Source organism: Haemaphysalis longicornis, unplaced genomic scaffold, assembly GCF_048455015.1.
Source record: "Haemaphysalis longicornis isolate Haplotype H1 unplaced genomic scaffold, Haemaphysalis longicornis Haplotype H1 scaffold_1, whole genome shotgun sequence".
Lineage (NCBI taxonomy): Eukaryota > Metazoa > Arthropoda > Arachnida > Ixodida > Ixodidae > Haemaphysalis > Haemaphysalis longicornis.
The window spans coordinates 382,029,078-382,049,498 of NW_027526203.1; the positions used below are offsets into that span (position 1 = coordinate 382,029,078).

At 49.7% G+C, this 20,421-nt stretch overlaps 1 protein-coding gene across 1 annotated transcript in view; it reads right to left on the reverse strand.

Annotated features, from left to right (window-relative positions):
- LOC144155207 (venom factor-like) overlaps window positions 1–20,421 on the reverse strand; it is a 161,780-nt gene that overhangs the window by 40,416 nt on the left and 100,943 nt on the right. Inside the window, exons 26-28 of the mRNA XM_077686515.1 lie at window positions 10,936–11,013; window positions 9,788–9,965; window positions 8,215–8,384 (exon numbers count right to left, since the gene is read on the reverse strand). Of these exons, the coding sequence (XP_077542641.1) occupies window positions 8,215–8,384; window positions 9,788–9,965; window positions 10,936–11,013 (426 nt within the window). The remainder of the gene's footprint in view (window positions 1–8,214; window positions 8,385–9,787; window positions 9,966–10,935; window positions 11,014–20,421) is intronic.

The window sequence follows — 20,421 nt, forward strand, 5'->3', positions numbered from 1 at the left end:
CGGCAGCGTACGAAGCTCTCCCATAGCGTGATGGCGAAGTTTCATGACCAGAAATGCATTGAAGGAATCTGCTAAAACGAAAGGTTCTATCGTAAGCGAAGTTCTGCGGCCATAAACAGCATTTTAATGCCGACGCACGCGCAAGTAGACCGCAGAAGTAAACGGTGCACGCGGGAACAACAACAACAAAAAAGTGCACTTCCACTCGGTGAAGAAGGATTACCTGCAAAGCCGGATGTAGCAGAGGGATTGTACGAAACAACACACGTTTATCGTAATTTGCGATGGAGCACACTTCCTAGCCAATTATCTGAATGAACCTCTGAGGGATCCAAGTTTTGTTTTTGCAAATAAACATGGAGCTGCCTGTGTCCCTCCCGCGTCGTAAGCATCATACTGTTTGTGTAAGGCCGGGTGCAAACTGTTGTCGCAACTGTCGTCATAACTTTAAAGAGTGACGTCATTTCACTTCTCAGCCACCGAACTGCGTGGCGCGCCGTTTTTTTGCGTCGATAGATCACGATACGGCTTTTGCGTCGGTAGACTGAACATAGAGATCACGATACAGCTTTTGCGTCGGTAGTCTGAAGACAGCCTAACACACAAACCCAATCCGCTCTACCACTAAGGACGCCGTACAGGTCCCATTGGGCCGTTTAACGTCCGCCTTTAAGCCTCGCACCAGCACAACGGACATGCCATGCATCAGTATGGGCATGAAACCTATAGCGCGCGTGCACGCCTCCGCCTCCTTCCTCCCACTATTCTCCACTACAAACCTGCGCACGCCTAAACCGGCAACCGGTCATATGCGCGTGCTTAGAAGTGACAGACGCGGTCGAAAATATACCCTGAAAGCCCTCTGGAGAAGTGATATTGGCTCACGCTGGCGTTCCAAGCGGGCAACTTTCTGTTCATCCGGGAGGAATTCGCCGCTACTCGACGAGCTGAACTTGAGGTGGTAACGGCGGCGCCAGCAGCTTTATATTGTTTTTGCTCCCATTCGTGCTTTTGTTCCCGCCAACGCTTCAATTCTTGCTCTTGTTCCTCTAAACGAATGGCATGCATCCATCCCATAAAGATTTAATACCTCGAAGCCCTTAAAGGGACCCAGAAAAGCTTTGTGAAGGTGGCAATCAAATGCATTCAGGTGGCAGAACACATAACCGGGGATTTTTGAGCGACGTGTGAGCCGCATACGTTGTACGGATAATTTGTAAACGATTTTTGAAGATCGCCTTTCTCAGCCGATCAGCGCGACGCCGCAGCGAGCCGACCGCGGCTGACGAAACACCGACCGCGGTTGACGCAACGGCGATCGCGGCTGACACAACGGCGAGCCGCCCCCCTGATTTGCCCAATCGCCGGTGAGGTCGACTGCCGGCAACGTCACTGCCATTGGCTTCCGGCTGCTCTTCCTCCTTCCGGCGCGATCCCGAGGCAAAGGCGGGTCCACAGCGATTGACGCGTGCCTAGGCACAGGAATGCAGCTAGCAAAGAACGGAAGTCGAGCGTCGCGATGTCACATGACTATTCCCAGTATTTCCAGCTGCTTTGAAAGAAGCAGAGAGGGAGGAGCAATCGATCGGCAAGGGGGGAGAGGTGCACTTCATTGCTTCTCGGGCAGCTAATACTGAATGTAGATCAATAATTCCAACGGCATTGCATCGCTATATTGGTACTACGCGACAATACAGGCCGTTTGTAACTTTTACAAAATGCTTTTCTGGATCCCTTTAAGCTCTATTCTCGCGTAGAAACATGCGGCTGTCCGTTTTCCTTCCCCCTCGTACGCATCTTACTGTTTGTGTAAGATGTCTGTGTAACACATTAACCCACACCCGAACCTATCGATTAAGGACGTGAGCCGACTAACCGCAGTGAGCCATGTAATTTGGACATCTAAATCTCTTACCAGCACAACCGGCATTTCATCGGTATCGGCATGAGGCCTTGTGTGTGTGGACGGCCCCTTTTTCTACCCGCAAACCATGCACGCATAGACCGGCAACCGGGGATGGAGAATACTTAGGCGCAAAAGACACCGGCGAAATTGTCGGAAGGCCTTGCGAGCTGAAAACGAAATATGGGCTCAAGCCGGTGTTCCAACTGGGGAAGTTTCTCTTCTAGCGGGAGGGATTCGCAGCTACTTGGCGAAGTGGAATTTGAGCGGAAACGGCGACGGCGGCTTTCTGTCGTTTTAGCGGGCAGCCTTTAGGCAGCCGTTACTTGGGCTTCGCGGGAGCGGCATCTGTGTAATATCCGCGTTACCGAGTGAACGAACGCACCAGCGACGAAAGAAAGAAAACGGAGAGGAGCGTCCAGTGAAGGGTGAGGTGGAGCACGGCTGCGGCGTCATGTCTGTCACTGCCTTTCCCTCACACGTCTCATACATCGCCACCAAGGCGCCCTCCCGCTGACACTTTTCTCAGACACTGTTCCATTCTCCGCGAACCACGTGGCGTTTGGGCGGGAGGTTAAAACACGATATGCAGCAACATGCTCACTGCTCCTTTGTGCGGGGCTAATCCGAACCACGTTACATTTGCGCGGGAGGTTAAAACACAATTTGCAACATGCTGGCCGCCGGCGGCGGCGCACTGCGAGGTAGCCCCAGAGTAGCGCACTGATCACTCGCTGATCACTCGAACACTTCCTGAGACGCAGAAGAAATGCGCCGTGACCGAGAAGACTGCAGCTCGCGCTGCGCACAGATTTCATATCAGGGAGTGAAGGCCGTAGGGAGGGATGGCCGTAAAAAAGGGCATTTTTTACGGCCATCCGTGCTTCTGTTTATTTGTCGCAATCTGATAACTGCACTACCGCCGTAAGCTGCCGACTGCGCAACTTGCCAAAGGGGCATTGGTAAAGCGAGGGAGAAAACAGTTGTGAAAGAGGTGTCAGCAGTGGTGAGGAGGAGCGCCGCAGCGGCGCCGAGTAAATCGATGACACCGGAAGGAAAACTGGGGGGGTTAGACATATACTGCTTGGCAGAAAAAAAGATCGGCAGCGTGAGACCGAAGCAACCGGCATGCGCGCTGTGCCATGCGCCTCTTCGTTTTATAAACTTCGGCGTTGCCACAAAAAGGGACTAACAAGAAAAACTACGATGGTTCTGTGGCAAAAATGAAAATCCGAAGGACAGATTATGCACACCCCGGCGAATATAATATCTGCAAAACATAACACTACAGGAACCCAATTTAACACGAAGGCGTACGCTGTGTCCAAACCAGTTTAGCCAAACACTGTTTGTCGCGTGATGCAACTGTCGCGTGAGTCCTTGCGAGCGCATTCCTTTACGAGTTCTTAGTATTGCGGTAAATCCTGCGTTTGCAGCTACAACCACGACTCCGAGGTCAAGTAATAGCTTTCAGTAGTGATGATACCTGGCGTAAGATTGCACTAAGGAGTCGCAAGCTTTCAAAATAATTTGAACTCTAATAATTACGGCAAAAAACTACATTTGTCCATTCCGAAGTGAATTGACGCCGCAGTGGGTATTTCACGGCAATATATATATATATATATATATAGATATAGGGAACGAGAGGGCTTTAAAGATGGTCACCAGATAGAAATAATGCTTTGGAGAAGGTAGCGGCCTCAGACCTCTGCCAACGTTTCGACAAGGAGACTTGTCTTTTTCAAGGCATAAGGGTTAATCTCTGGCACACTGTTTTATAGATACAGATTGAGTTGGAGAGAGAGGGGGGAGTTTGTTAAGAGCGGGGCCGGAAGGAGGACAGCAGAGTGGGTCAACGGACGGTTGAAAGGAGCGAAATAGTGAGAGAGAAAGGGAGGTGCGGTTATTGTGACAGGACCCCGCAGTAGAGAAAGAGGGAAGACTACGAGAGGGTCGGAGAAAACAGGGGTTAATGGTTTAAGCTGGGCTGCGGTGTGCCGGGCGACCTCAAAGGAGGCTTCCGGGAAGTTCGGGGACAAGAGCGGCGCCTTGGGGGTGCAATTGCAAGGTTACTGAACTGTGTGTAAGAGAGAAAACTCGTAAACAGCAACAGCGCGTATAGTTGGAAGAATTCCGACTGGGAAGGTCAGTGCTCGCAGAAGAATAGAAGGGGTATGCGCGGGTACAACCCAGGCGAAGCTTTGCGGTACATTCAAGGATGTCTTTTCTGGTTTCTTTCTTTTTTCTTTTTTCCTTTTTCCTTTTCGTGTGTGTGTGTAAAGCAGGTAGTAAGACGAAACTTCGAAGGTCGAGGGAGGCGAGTGCGCGTGGTATGTCGAAATCGGCTGGGAGCAAGACAGGAGGAAAAACAAAACAAAACAAAAAAAAAAAGCGAGAAAGGCACAGAAATTGTATTCAAGTATCAGCTTTGGGGATGGGCAAGCAAGAATGTTGCGAATGGAGATGCCCACTTTTTGTAAGAGCATTTATTTTTCTGTTCGATTCAGATACCGTAAGGTTTCTAAACTTCCTTTCGAAGCATTGATTCTCCAGGCAGTTGAATTTATGGATTAAGTACGATTCACTGTATTTCCGGTTCCTTGGAGACTTAAAGTTTGACTGCAGAATATAGAGCTTGAGATCATCGAAATTGTGGTTCGGCTGGTTGAAGCGTTGCGCGACTGCTATGGAGGCACTGTTATGAGTGTCGGCCCGATGTCCATTCAGGCGTAAGTTCATAGGTTGACTCGCTTCTCCAATGTACTGCTTTTGACAAAATGAGCATTCTAGCATATACACAATGTTAGAAGAATTGCAAGTGAAGCTGGAATTAATCTTGTGAACGTATTGGCTGGCAGTGCTATTGACAATGCAATCCGTTTGCAGATGTTTGCAGGTCTTGCATCTAGGGCGGAGACAAGGGCTGATGACTGGTTCCTGGGAGGCGCTAATTTTGGCATGTACTAAAATGTCTTTTAGGTTCTTGTTTCTTCTGTAGGTAACTCTTGGGGCATCCGGAAACGTCTTTTTAAGTCGGTCATTACTGGCTAGAATGGGGTAGCATTTTCGCAGGATGTTGTTTATGTTAGGGAGCGCGTTTGAGAATTCGGTTATTAAGGCTGGTGGTCGGGCGCTTTCGTTTCGACGTTGTTGCTTGAGCACTTCGTCCCTTTCTAGTTTGGATGCTCTTTCGTAAGCCATATCCAGCGAGCTGACCGGGTGATTCCTGCTTGCCAGGGTAGACTTTAGTCCATTAAGGTGTTTTATATAGTCTGTGTTATCACTGCATACACTTCTTAGTCTGGTAGCCTATCCCACAAAAATACCTTGTTTGCAGTGTCGTGGGTGATTACTAGTGTAGTCTAGGTACTGTTGCCTGTCCGTTGGTTTCCTATAAAGCGTGGTTTTCAGTTTACCATTTTCAAGAGCAACAGTGGTGTCTAGGAAGTTCACTTGTTTATCCGAGTACTGGCATGAGAACTTAATGGTTGGATGCGAAGAATTAAGATGCGAATTGAAACTTTCTAGGGCTGTGCGGCCGTGCTCCAAAATTATGAAGATGTCATCTATGAATCGAAGATAAACCTTCCGCTTGAGTGGGAAAGACTCTAAGAGGGACGCTTCAAGTTGTCCCATGAAAATGTTGGCGTAGGTGGGTGCGAAAGGAGTGCCCATGCTGGTTCCAAAAACCTGCAAGTAGTAAGATGAGTCGAACTCGAAATAGTTGAGAGTTAGAACTAATTTTCGTAGAGTAATGTAGACTTCCAACGCATGTTGGTGCCGGATTTCTGCTAAGGCATTTGATGTAGCTTGTATTCCTTCAGTGATGGGAATGTTCGTATAGAGGGCGGAGACGTCCAGCGTGACCAGAAGGGCGTCATTGGGTATTTGCCCACCATCGTTTATTGCTTCTATTATGCGGAGGAAGTGTGGGGTGTCCTTAACAAATGAAGGAAGAAAAGTCGGAATGTCTATCAAATGGTGATTCAGAAACGCAGACAGTGTTTCCGTGGGGGTGTTGTTAGAAACTATGGGCCTTCCCGGAATGTCAGCTGAGAACAATGCTTCTGTGGGGACTTTATGGATTTTGGGGAGGAGGTAGAAACGTCCTGCTTACTTGTTCGTCGGTCTCATGAAGTTTAGTTCGGTTGTGGTGATTAATTCTCTGGCCAGCAGATCTGTGAGAGTGTGAATGATCGTTTGACTGTATTCGTTGCTGGGATCATGGTCTAAAAGCTGGTAGTGACCATGGTTGTTAAGCTGCCTATAGGCCTCATCTCTATATTTTTCCATTGGTAAGATGACAACGCTACCTCCTTCGTCGGCAGGTTTAATGATTATGTCCTTTCTGGCTGCTAGGTTATTTAGAGTGACTTCTTCTGAGGGGGTCAAGTTCTTGCGTTTATTTCATTTCTTGGTTGAGATTAATATTTCTTTTGATACTGATTTTATATACAAATCGAGTTCCCTAGATTCCTGGGCATCTGGCGTCCAAGTGCTTGGTTCACGGAGTGCGTGGTCATCGATTTCACTATTGTCTTGCTTATCGGAAAAGAATTCCTTCAGCCTCATTCTGCGGGAAAATTCGGTGAGATCCTTGTGTAACTCGTATTCATTCACGTGGTTGTTGGTAGGGCAGAAATTGAGGCCTAGTTCTAGGATAATTTTTTCGGTTGTCGATAATGTTTCTGAAATATCTATAACGTTGCTGTTACACGTGACGGGGGAGGCGGATACAACATTTCGTTCGGGAACAGGTGTCATGTTGCTGTTACTCCTACTGTGGGGGCTAGATTCTACATTTTGGTTATTGGCGGGAGAGAAAAATTCCACCGTAGCAGATTCTGATGTGTCTGCGGGGGCCGTCAGATGATTTAGTGCCACGTCTTCAGGCTTTGCGAGGACAGGAGGTTCAATGGTGCAAAGTGTGACAGGCAAAAAGAGCTGGTCACGTTCAAATTTAACTCTTTGTTTCTTGCACAGTTCGTGTTTCTTACGGTTTCTAAAGACATCAAGATCAATTTTCTCTTGCTCAGTGAGTGGAATGATTTCAATCTGCTCATTTTCACTAAGTTGTTTGTCACAGTGCTCTCTGAGAAATTCTAGAAGGGAAAGCAATGCACGCTTCAAAGTGTCCTGCCATTTAGCTTCTAGTTGAGGGGGGAGAACTCCAAGGGAACAAATAGCTTTAAAACGGAGGCCTTTGGGGATTTTCCTGGTTTGGAGTTAAGAGGAATATGTGTTGAAGTGAAATCTGTAGTGTGTTTGTTTGCCGGCGAGTTTTCGAACCCTAAGGAAAGCGCGGGATTTCAGGGGCAAGGCGTGCGGTGCGCTCGGTGCAGGTCATTTTCGTTTGTTCCGAGTGGACCTACGGGATGGCTCTTTTTTGTTCGGAGTCTGTTGTTTAGGGGGGCTGTTAGGGGTGATGTCCACGTCGATGCCTGTTGGGTGCTTGTTTGCGTTTTAGTGCGTGTAAGTGTCTGTGTGAACATTGAGCGTGATGTCCTTGATGGGTCGGGATGTTGTTCTCCTACGTGCTGGATCAGCGGGTGTTGTGGCTGCATCTACCGTTTGTGTGCTCGCGTCGCGTGTGGGGTTCTTGGGGGGACAGGGTGGTTCGCTACTGTTGGGAATGTAAGGTTCGGTCTGCTAGTCGGTGCTGGCCACTGACGGGCCGGTGGTGCCGGTAGTGGAGAGCGTCACCTCAAACGACTTGCTCAGCCTGTACTTGATGTTTTTTGCCATTATCCAAACACCTCGGAAGTTAGGGTGTAAACCGTCTTTGGCCAGATGTCCCTGGGTGTCATGATAGATTTTTGTGTGGTAGATGATGTCCACCGGAGGGCCCGGGGGTCGCGTTGCGCGCAGCACGCTGGCGGGCTAGCGTGGAGGGGAGGGGTCATAAAATAGGTGTTTCTTTTTTTGAACGGGATTTTAGTTAACGTTCGCAACTGAGGCGAGAACACGCTAAATATCGTAGTTTAAATAATTTTTTTATCCACCTGTCGCGTAAGACCTTCTTTTTTGCCGGAATTTACCCGCACCTCGGTCATATGTCCCCCCGGTCATACGACGCTTTCGCGCGGTCCCTTGAAAGTCGTATTATCGGGGTTCCACTATATATATATATATATATATATATATATATATATATATATATTATATTGCCGCGAAATATGGCGTGGAGAACAGTGCCCATAGAAAACACAAAAGAAGCTCTGTCGTTCGTTGATAGTCTCCATTATATCTGCGGTTTTACCCATGCACTTTCCTCTGGTATACAGATTCGTTTTTGAGAGCTAGGTTACCTTTGTGCTTTGCTGAAATCCACTTGACGTCATCCCTTCGTTCAGCCAGCGGACGAAACTTGTGACGTAATCGATGTCTTTACCCTCTTTGATGAACGTCATGAGGGCGAAGGACGTGGCATACGTCGTCGACGGCAAGCGGCCAGCCGGCACGTGCCGCTGTTTTTCATCTTCGAGAAAAGTAATAACACGGACGGCAAACGTTAGTTTATTTGTTATAAAATTTTACGGGGTGCATATTTGCCCCACTCTAGCTGGTTGCTCGGCATCGCTTTTGAGTTGGAATGTGTTGCTTATTGGGAGTCCCCGGAACTACGAGAAACACGTCACAGGCTTTGCCATAATGAAGGAACCCTCTTTCCGTCGTACACGCGATGCTTACGTCTAGTGCTGAAGAATGCACAAACAAGCACGAACTCTCCTTCGCCCCATTGTGAAAAAGCCTTCCGTGATGAAGCCGAAACGTCTCGTCTGTGCTTTTGTTTCGAAAGGTTTAGAAGTTTTATTGGTCGACGTTTGTCTTCTTATTGTAATGTTTAATCCCGACAAGACGGGCTCTCGTCGAACTCTCTATTTTATGCCCAAAGAGCAATAGGTTGCTGAAATTCCCTTAAAATGCCTGACAGAACTAATAGGCCTCTAAACCCGACGCCTCGCTGAACGGTTTTAGTGAACGCAGCAATTCAATGGCGGCTAAGCTCTTTAACAATGTACTAGTGGACAGAGTCAGCACCTTGAATTGCGTAACAATAACTGGAAATACCTTCGAAATTGTGACCCATGCCGCCCATCGGGGCTTGATCACTGAATGGATCTTCAAACCATTTGTAGGGATATAATGGGTGCAATGGGGGCCTGGGGCAGATGCCGATATTGCACATAGGTTCATGGGTCATTTTTGAGTCGCTGGCCGCGCTTGATAGCTCAGTTGACATGCGTGGGGCGAAAGTTCCTCCAAAGCAGGTTCAGTCCTCCCACAGACATACGGCTTCTTTTTACAAAGTACAAGCTGCTTATTGTCCAGCAACGCTGGTTTGTATTGACCCCTATGGTTTGCACAGGTTGTAGTAGATAGTTACAATCACTGCTGTGTAATGAAGTTCAGCAATCAACACTTGTACGATACGTAATCTACTGGAGTTTTAAAGTAGCTAACTTGCTGCCGATACACTGAAGGCGCAGACACGTCCGTTTTAAAAAAAATGTTTAGAAGAATTAACAAGGAGTAATAAACCTGACAGAAAATAAGGGTGCTCAATACCTTTAATTCGCAATTCTTGTGGCTTAAGGAAATAGTCGTGTTTTCGTCACCTTCATACCTCGCAGCTTACGCGCTGCATCCACGTTCATCCGCAAATTCTCTTTTCCCGATAAAACACAGCCGTTAATCCCAGCACACCAGAAAGGGTGGGGATGCAATCGGCTTGCGACCAGTCAAACGTAGTCCGCAAAAGCCCAAACTACAACAGAATTGCTGAAACGTATACAGCTACGTACGCCGTAAGGCGGAAATGACTGTGTAACAAATGGGTTACAACACCGTCAGGTATAATTTGACTTTGGCTGATCATACCAGGATTGTGATGAACTTTCTGCTCCAGCCAACGGATCGCAGTCTGTCGTTGCCGGTGGCCGATCAAGGACAATGCATAGGCGGCTACAGCCAGCACTCCAGGCGGGTCCGTGCTTCTCAGTTGCCGAACTATGAACTCCGCCGCTCTCTGTCTTGATGATTCTGCAGCCTGGTCCGGCTTGAGGGTTTAGGAAAAAAGTAAGACTCATATGAAGATGAAACAGTTCGTGTATGTAAAATAGTCAAGAACAGCTATGCTAAGAAGATCCGTAGGTACAGGAGGTAATTCTTCTCAGTGCGCAAACCTGGGGGATGCTGCCAGTTTTTTGTGTTGTTGATCACAACGTGCAAGGCATCCTTGTGAGTGACGCATTTATGTCAAGGCAGCAAAATTTTGTGCCATTTGACACCTTGCTTGGTCGTTATGGCATGAAGCGGGTTCCCAATGACAGATTTTTTTTCGTGGTATAGTGGTCCATTTACCCTAACTCCCTTTGTGTTTATCCCACTTGTTGTGTTTTTCAGCACGAGAAAAAGTTGTGGAGTGTGCTCGAAAAGGCTCATTATATAGCTGTTCTGATTGAGCACACGTAACTAAGGGAGTAACGTAACGCTTCGCTTTCACCTACAGAACAATCACAAAATGAATGGCAAGCAAGCGTGCGAACCTACATAAAGAGCTATGTGAGACACAGCTGCGACTGCAGTAATTTATAGGAAATATTTCGTGAAGAAAGCTCTGACTGAGCACTCGCTTTGTGTCATGGTTCTTCGTTTCGTTACTGTAGTGCACCGACGAATTTGCTGAAGCTAATGCAAATAAATTTTGCTATAGGGAGTCTAGAAGGGCAAATAAATTATAAATTGTTTATAATAAAGTTGTTCGGTAAATTGAGTGATATTCGGCGATACCCTAATGTTATGTGTCGCGATTTTTTATCATCGATTCTCGTTATCAGTCATAGTTAAGATAGCCAATGCACCATAAACACTTAAATCCGTCAAGTGGAATTGTGCACCTGATATTGGCCGAATATTTTCATTTTCATTGCTTGTGGGGCGACTATTGTGGTGAAGTGAAATAACTCACCACATCTAACCTTACTGATACTGCCTGCCCTATAACGTAGCGCAAAGTGAGCACTTACCAAGAGATCATCCTCTGCACACTCTTCTAGGGTTAGCAGGGCGTATGCCGTCAGGGCGACTGGACCGGTCAAGCCTCCCTATGCGGTAAAAATGCGCCAAACGTCACTATCGCCTTCGGGCAGAGAAACAAGTTGCCGCTGCTACCAGGCGGCGTCTCCGAAAGCCCCGTTTTTGTGGAAATTGTGGCAGTCAGTGGGAGTTGGCGGTTCAGGACTGTTTAGGGGAAGAGGGGCATGAGCATAATCGTGCTGCACGCATCCTCCTCCTCCTCCTGCTCTTCTTTCGGAGAAGACAGTCTGTTTTGAGCGATTCCTCGACCGACCTGCTGCGGAACCGAACTGCGGCAAGTTGCAGACCTTCTGTCCCGTGCTGTGGACCTGCCAAGACTTAAACTTAACTCGTGAGTGCAAACCATCCCTTGACATGCATGCTCGTTTACCCACGGGAACACCACCATACTTACAGTCTGGCTTCGGCCAGCTGCCGGGGCAGGCATCCAAAGGCAATTTTGCGAGAGAGCCTCAGTTCCACACGCGGGCGAGCTCGCTCGCTCACCCGGGAAATGTAGAAGAATTCTTCAGTGTTAACGAAAGGGTCGGATTCGTTGTGATCAAGCTTAACAAGCGGTACAGGTTAAAGATAATACAAGCGTATTCGCCAACAGCTAGCTAAGAGGATGAGGCCGTAGATAGTTTCTACGAAGCCGTCGAGTCAGCAATGAATAAGGGAACCGCGCAGTTCACAATTGTAATGGGAGACTTTAACGCAAAAGTAGGTGTAAAGAGAGTAGGAGAAAAATCAGTGGGAAATTTTGGAATAGGCACTCGCAAGTGTCGAGGTGACACACTGGTTGGATTTGCAGAGAGAAATAACCGCAAACTACTGAACACATTCTTCCGGAAACGGAAGAGTAGGAAATGGACTTGGAAAACTCCTGACGAGATTACAAAAAACGAAATTGACTTCATTCTGAGTGCCAACCCAGGTATTGTGCATGACGTGGAGGTACTAAGCAAGATTCGGTGCAGTGATCATAGGATGGTTAGGTGCAAAGTAAGGCTAAATCTCAAAAAAGAAAGAAGGAAGCTCGTAAAAAGTAAGAAGCCCAACGTCAGGTCAGTAAGAGACAGGACGCATCAGTTGAAAATAACCCTTCAGAACAAGTTCGAACTTCTAGACGGTCAGAACGAGGACAGTGTGGACACTGTAAATGATAACCTAACAACAGCAATCACGGAGTCAGCAGCGGCTACTGGAGAAGCAGCATGTAGGAAGCAAACTGGAAAACTAACTAGGCAAACAACGTAACTTATTTCGCACCGCCAGAAGATGATATTGCCGCGAACCATGTATGCGTTTGTTTATTTATTGTTTGTTTTTACGGCAGGGCCACGCCCGGCTGTGTTATCTGCGTTCCAAGCAAAGCGCGTCTTGCATTCTTTATTTTTATGCCGCACGGGCTATCACACTCAGATAAGCAGACTGTTTCGCCCTAACGTCGCTAGCCCAGAATAATCTTCTGTGATCTACAATGTTCCGAATGTGAATCGACGGTTCCAGAAACACTCGCACCGAAAGATAAAAGCCTGCAGAAGAGACGCCGCGGCATTCGGTTCGACGACACTCGCCTGCGCGCAAGTCACTTTGTTGGCCGCTGCTTCGCCGCCTCTGTATTCTTTTGAGTTGTTAGGGGAGCACAAGTTGGCTCCAATAAACTTATTTTCTTCTGCAAGACAACTGCGTCGTCCGTGGCTTCGTGACATCTGGTGAGGTGCTGTGTACATGCATCCTAAGCCCTCGTCAATCCGAGAAGCAAGCCCGACTTGTGTCAGCCGCCGACAGCAAGGTCTCCAGCCAGAGTTTGGACTGCTTTTTGATAAAGTGAAAATTACGCCCATCTTCCCGCGAGGGTACCCTGGTGTGATGCGACGCATCGGGGGGTTCAATTGGCGTTTCCATTGGGTTGATTCTCTAAATCGGGTGAAACGTGTTGTGAACGCGTATGATGCATTCCATCACATGCGGGTGTTCTCATACGCGGGAAGATGGGCGTAATTTTACTTTTCATGAAGGGACCATCGCTTCCATCACGTCTTCATCGGAAGAATCAAGTCAAGCACTCAGTCGTCAAGCACAGTGACGCGGAGTCGAACGAGAGCAAGCGCTGGCTGAACCGCCGCAGCGCGATACCCGCTTTATATTCACAGCGCCTCAAGGAGAGGAGACAACGGAGGAGAGTCGCGCATGCGCACACTTGCGCGACGGGAGCGGAGCGAAGCGAACGAAGCGCGCGCACACAGCTGTTGTTTATGATAATGAGGCGGAGTGAGAGCGTTGCTCGCAGAGCTGTCGGAGAGAAGACGGGAGGAGAGTCGCGCATGCGTCGTGCGGACGCCGGACTACGCCGACGCAGGAGGGACATGCCTCAGAGCAAGAGATGCGTCGCATCTAAAAAAGAAGACGTCGTGAAAACTACTATGACCAACGCAGGCACCATGACAATCGCTCCCAGTCCTAACCTCGTTCTTCAGCAACCAAGGGAGCCCTCAGCATTCCATGGGTCACCTTCGGAGGACCCCGAAGACTGGTTGGAGCAAGTCGAACGGGTCAGACTGTTGAATCGATGGGACGACGCGGAGACACTGAGGCAAGTGTTCTTCTACCTTGAGGACTCAGCAACGATCTGGTTCGAAAACCATGAGAGCTCCCTAGAGTCTTGGAACGATTTCCGAACGCAATTTTTAATGACGTTCACCACGGTTGTGCGAAAAGAGCGGGCCGAAGTCTTGCTGCAGACGCGGACACAACACCCTAACCAAAGTGTTGTTGTGTTCGTCGAAGAGATGAAGAGGCTCTTCAGGCGTGTTGACCCTTGCATGGCGGAAGAAAAGAAGTTACGCTTCTTAATGCGCGATGTGAAGCAGGAATTGTTTGCTGGACTTGTCCGCAACCCGCCCAAAACAGTCGCCGAATTTGTGACCGAAGCCAGCACAATTGAGAAGGCTCTTGAAATGCGTACTAAGCAGTATGACCGCAACTTTGTTGGCGCGGCCAATGCGAACTACGTCGACAGCATGCGGATTCCGGCAGACAGCATACGTGAGACTATCCTCGCAATAGTGAAGGAGGAGCTGCGGAAACCTCTCCCCACGCCGCCGCAGCCGCAAGTCGCTTCCCTTACCGATGTGATAAGGGAAGAAGTGCAGCAAGCGCTGGGAACCTCAACGACGTCAGAAGCACCCCGCGAGCCACAAGCCATGTCCTACGCGGCTGCTGTTCGCCCTCCTCGCCCATCTGCGCCCTACCGTCACGAGGCTCCGTACCGTCGCCCCCTGTCGTCGGCCCGACCACCTGCGGTACAAACCCCAGCCCCAAGGAAGACCGAGGTGTGGCGAACGCCCGCGCTGTGCTACCACTGCGGAGAGGCCGACCACATCTACCTTCGCTGCCCCTACAAAAGGCTCGGTTTGCGAGGCTTCTCCGTCGACGCACCACGCCTCCAACCCGGCCAGCGCCGTACTGAGATCGAAGACTACCTGTCCAACACCAATAGAGGACCAGCCCGATTAAACCGTTCACTGTCGCCCTACCCGTACTAGTCGCCAAACCGCCGCAGCTCTGCTGACTTCTGACGTGGAAGGTACCCCAGCCCACGCGGGGGAAACTAAAAGCAACAACTTCTGGAGGTAAAGTTGCAGGACCGCGGAAAAATGAAAACCCTCCAACGACGCAGCGACTCGCTGAATGCCATGATTCACGACATGCCCTCAGCCCGACGACCCGATCTAACCCTGACGTGACTACCGAACACGACGACAGCAAAACGGCGCGACGCGTACCCCACATGACCGAACCTGCCGCTGAGAATACGACGAAGACGACGACGCATAGCGCCCGACTGTCAACACGTACAAGCAGAGATACGACGCCACGACGCACCCGGAACTCGAGAAAGGCGGCGTCCGACGTTCAGCTGTCCATCGACGGCTTTGATGTAGTCGCTCTCATAGACACGGGAGCCGACTACTCAGTAATGAGCGGGCCATTTGCGCCGAAGCTGAAGAAAGTTATGACCAGATGGGACGGTCCGCACAACGCACAGCAGGAGGCCACCTCGTGACGCCAAGTGGAACGCGCACATCGCGCGCCACCATAGACGGCACAACGTACCCTGCGGCGCTCGTCGTTCTGCCTAACTGCTCCCGCGACGTAATTCTCGGAATGGACTTTTTGAGGGACAACGGCGCTATAATTGATCTACAGACCAAGTCCATAACTTTTTCTTCCGATCACTCCATGATGCCGGATCCGAACCCAGAACACCGTGTTCCTTTAAGGATCGCCGATGATCATGTCACACTGCCACCCCACGCAAGCTTGATGATCACCATCTACTGTGAAGATGCTGTTCCTGACGTCGACGCTATCGTAGAGAGTGACCAAAGGTTGCTCCTCGACCGCGGTGTCTCCGTCGCAAGAGGCATTGCGCGCTTTACGCAACGCCAATCCCAAGTTTTGGTCACTAATTTCAGCGAGGAATACCAGCCTTTGAACAGGGGCGCTGCAATTGCGTTCCTCGAAGAAACGCAAGAAGCAAGTGACGTGATCGCGGTGGCCGACTTTGAAAGCGCACCCGAAGATACCTTCAAGCTTCCGAATCACTTCGACGTGAATCCGGCGTTACCGCAAGAACAGAAGAAATTATTGGATTTGCTGCGTCGCTACAGAGTGTTTTTCATCTAACGCAAAACTACGTCGGACACCTCTAGCGAAGCACCGAATAATAACCGACGATGGAGCCCGACCTACCCGACAGTCACCGTACCGCGTCTCTTCACACGCGCGGGAAGTCATCCGGACTCAAGTCGACGACATTATACAGCCATCGAAAAGCCCCTGGGCTGCACCGGTCGTACTGGTGAAGAAAAAAGACGGCACATTAAGGTTTTGCGTTGACTACCGGCGACTGAACAAAATCACCAAAAAGGACGTGTACCCCCTCCCCCGAGTCGACGACGCCCTCGACCACCTCTGCCATGCGAAGTACTTCTCATCGATAAATCTGAAGACCGGCTACTGGCAAATTGAAGTGGTCGAGAGAGACCGAGAGAAGACTGCATTTATAACCCCAGACGGCCTATACGAGTTCAAGGTGATGCCGTTTGGGTTGTGCACGGCGCCAGCAACGTTTAAACGAGTCATGGACACGGTGCTAGCTGGCCTGAAGTGGCACACCTGCCTCGTATACCTTGACGATGTTGTGGTATTCTCCCGGACTTTCCAAGAACATCTTCCAAGGTTGCAGTCTGTACTCGAGGTCATCCGTACGTCGGGGTTAACGCTGAAGCCTGAAAAGTGCCGCTTTGAGTACGAGGAACTCAAGTTTTTGGGCCATGTCGTCAACGCCGCGGGAGTCCGGCCTGACCCGGCGAAAACTTGCGAAAACTTCCGCCATAGCGAACTTCCCAAGACCGAAAGATAAGAAGGGCGTGCGGAGATTTCTCGGGCTATGCGCATACAACAGGCGCTTCGTGGGAAACTTCCCCCGCATTGCAGAGCCCTTTACCCGCTTGACGAAAGATAGCACCCCTTTCAGCTGGGAAAATGCCCAAGAAACCGCATTCTGCGAGCTGCAACAATGCCGGCAAAGCCCGCCTGGGCTCGCGCATTTCGACGAAAACTCCGAAACGGAAAGCACACGCACGCCAGTGACATAGGCTTGGGTGCCATCCTCGTAACAAAGCAAAGCGGGTGCGAAAAAGTAATCGCCTATGCCAGCCGTGGTCTGTCCAAGGAAGAAAGAAATTACTCAGCCTCTGAGAAAGAGTGCCTCGCGATTATATGGGCCATTTCGAAATTTCGCCCATACGTGTATGGAAGACCGTTCAAGGTTGTGACAGACCACCATGCGCTGTGTTGGCTCGCAAATTTGAAGGACCCCTCTGGTCGTCTTGGTAGATGGAGCTTGCGCCTGCAAGAATTCGACGTTACAGTAGTCTATAAATCCGGGAGGAAACACACCGACGCCGACTGCCTGTCCCGCGCCCCCGTCGACCCACCACCACAAGACTCCGATGAAGACAGCGCGTTCTTCGGAGTCATGACTGAGAGCGATCTAGCCGCCCAACAGCTTGCCGACCCTGAGTTACGCGTCATGATCGACTACCTGGAAGTATGCAACATCGCCGTTCCCAGGGCCTTCAAACGCAACTTACCTGCATTCAGCCTGAAAAACTCCGTCCTCGTGAAGAAGAATTTCAGCCTCGGAACGAGAGCGAATTACCTTCTTGTCATCCCGGCAGATCTTCGTGACGAAATTTTGGAAGCGTGCCAAGACGACCCGTCTTCCGGACATCTCGGCACAGCTCGCACAATTGGGAAAATCAAGATGAAGTACTAGTGGCCCCGCCTTGCATCCGACGTCACCCACTACGTCCGGAGCTGCCGTGACTGCCAGCGACGAAAAACGCCGCCGACAAGACCCGCCGGCTTTCTGCAACCGATCGCCGTCCCGTCGAGGCCATTTCAACAGATTGGAATGGACGCTCCGTGGAATGGACTTTCTAGGCCCGTTCCCTACGTCACAATCACAGAACAAGTGGATTGTTGTACCGACCGACTACATGACGCACTACGCAGTGACCGCCGCTCTTCCGACTGGGGCTGCACAAGAAGTCGCAACGTTCTTCATAAACCAAGTTGTGCTGGGACATGGAGTCCCTGAAGTCCTAATCACGGACCGCGGAACGGCCTTCACTGCGGAGCTTATGCAAGGAATCTTACGCTACAGTAACACGGGTCACCGAAGAACGACGGCGTAACACCCCCAAACAAACGGACTAACGGAACGTCTGAACAAGACGTTCGCAGATATGCTGTCAATGTACGTCGACGTTGAACATAAGACTTGGGACGAAGTGCTCCCGTATATCACGTTTGCGTACAACACGGCTATCCAGGAAACTAAGCAAATGACGCCGTTCGAGCTTGCCTATGGAGGACTGCCGACTACGATGCTTGACGCCATGCTTCCGCATGTAGAAAACGACGACCTCAACCCCGACGTCCAAGGATAGCTTCAGCGTGCGGAGGAGGCCCGCCAGCTCGCTCGAGTTCGTACAACAGACCAGCAGCTGGTGGATGCCGGGCGCTACAATCTCCGACGCCGAGACGTCGAGTACCACCCAGGGGACCGTGTTTGGGTTTGGACTCCCATTCGACGACGCGGACTCAGTGAGAAGCTTTTGCGACGGTATTTCGGACCCTACCAGATTCTACGACGTGTCGGCCAACTTACTTACTAGGTGATCCCCGATGGTGATTCCGGAACATCACGACGACGCACGCGGCCCGAAGTCGTCCACGTGGTTCGCTTGAAACCGTACTATGCAAGATGACGGACTTTTTTTGTTATTTGTTCGGACTGTCTTTTATTTTAGCATCGGGTCGATGTACCCTTAGAGGGGGGGGGGGGGGTAATGCCGCGAACCATGTATGGGTTTGTTTATTTATTGTTTGTTTTTACGGCAGGGCCACGCCCGGCTGTGTTATCTGCGTTCCAAGCAAAGCGCGTCTTGCATTCTTTATTTTTATGCCGCACGGGCTATCACACTCAGATAAGCAGACTGTTTCGCCCTAACGTCGCTAGCCCAGAATAATCTTCTGTGATCTACAATGTTCCGGATGCGAATCGACGGTTCCAGAAACACTCGCACCGAAAGATAAAAAGCCTGCAGAGGAGACGCCGCGGCATTCGGTTCGACGACACTCGCCTGCGCAAGTCACTTTGTTGACCGCTGCTTCGCCGCCTCTGTATTCTTTTGAGTTGTTAGGGGAGCACAAGTCCACTCCAATAAACTTGTTTTCTTCTACAAGACAACTGCATCGTCCTTGGCTTCGTTACAATATTGTCGAGTACCGTGGATCAAACTGAACAAGCGTAGCTGTCAAAATTGATAAACAAAAGTAAAACAAATGGCATTCGTGCGTACAACATGGCGGCCATCGAGTAAGGGGGGAGGGAGGGTGCAATGGAATGCACGACGCACTGTAAAAAAAGTCCCTGTGCCGTACCGTGGAAGGGCTGCTTTTTGTTACAGTTATAAATGTTTAAAACCGATCTCAATAACGGAATGGAATACTGCAACTGCCTGTGTACGCACGTGCATGGCGTCACCACAACACGACCAAGCTCGATATTGGCGCGAACGAGCGGCCAATTAGGCAATATATAAACCGATGTCGGTTCGGAACGCATGTACGTGCTCACAAATTTTAAGGCGACTCTTTAGTCATCCGCTCACATATTTTGGACTACCATATGTACCAAGACATGTCGCCTACTCGAACGCGTGGTGTCAGGGCCGTTCTCTTTTAGCGTGATCTTTCGGCGTGGTGTGAAAGCGTCCCGTCCCATTCTTTCCATCAGCTTTTCTAGCCGTGAGCGGAGTACAGGATTCATAAGCAAAATGATAAAAAAGGCCGAAACATAACGCAGAAAGTCAGACGGCACCATCCAAGAGCGATGCTGCGGCGCAGAATATCACAGTAGCAGACGACGCCCGCAACCGGATGTTCTTGCAGACGACACCGCCAAGCGAGGAATCATGGGCGGTCACGCTCGCGCGGTGCGAGGAGGTGAACGAAACGAGGGAGAATCGCGGTGAGGGTAAAAATGCGATGTTTCGATTTGCAATAACTCTACAAATACTCGTCGCTTTAACAAAATTCTTGAAGGAGGTGATTACTAGGACATTGATTCACCTGAAAATGCGAACAACCATGCATCGGAAAAACCTCTTTCAGGGTCCCTTTAAATTTATCGTTATTTCTATTATTGTTTTTCCAGACATCTGGTTTAGCATAGCAAGCTAGGCTCCGTTGCCAGGCTACCCTCGCCAGTTTTATTAAAGAGTATTCTCTCTCTCTCTCTCTCTCTCTCTCTCTCTCTCTCTCTCTCTCTCTCTCTCTCTCTGTTCAGTGCCATTTATGGCTTGGAATTCTTAGACTAGACATGCATCATGATATCAGCAAAAGGGCGGTCAATGTTAAGTCACCAGGGCAATCGAGCATTCAAGCAAAAAAAGAAACAAACGAATGAACGAACGAACGAACGAAGCAATGAATGAATGAACGAATGAATAACATTGTTGTTAAACGCCGTCTGGCCTTCGCCACATAGGATTAGCAGGAGAAAGTGTGAACACAAATTTCCTTGTGACTTTGGGTGATATAGGCATATTAAAGAGAGTCTAAAGGCTGAGTAAATGTTTGTCTCAACTCAACGACACCACGTTTCATAGCTCTTTAGGCTTTTGTTTGACACCGTGCGGTGACTTTTCAACGCGAGAGCGCCAGGAGCCTCACTCAATCAAATCGCTTCTGTCCTTGCGAAGTGTCACTCGAGGTCAGAAAGTAAAAGAATGCGTGCGAATAAGAAGAGCCTTGCTAGGCAACATCCGCGTTCCCAGCGTGTCGCCTGGTAC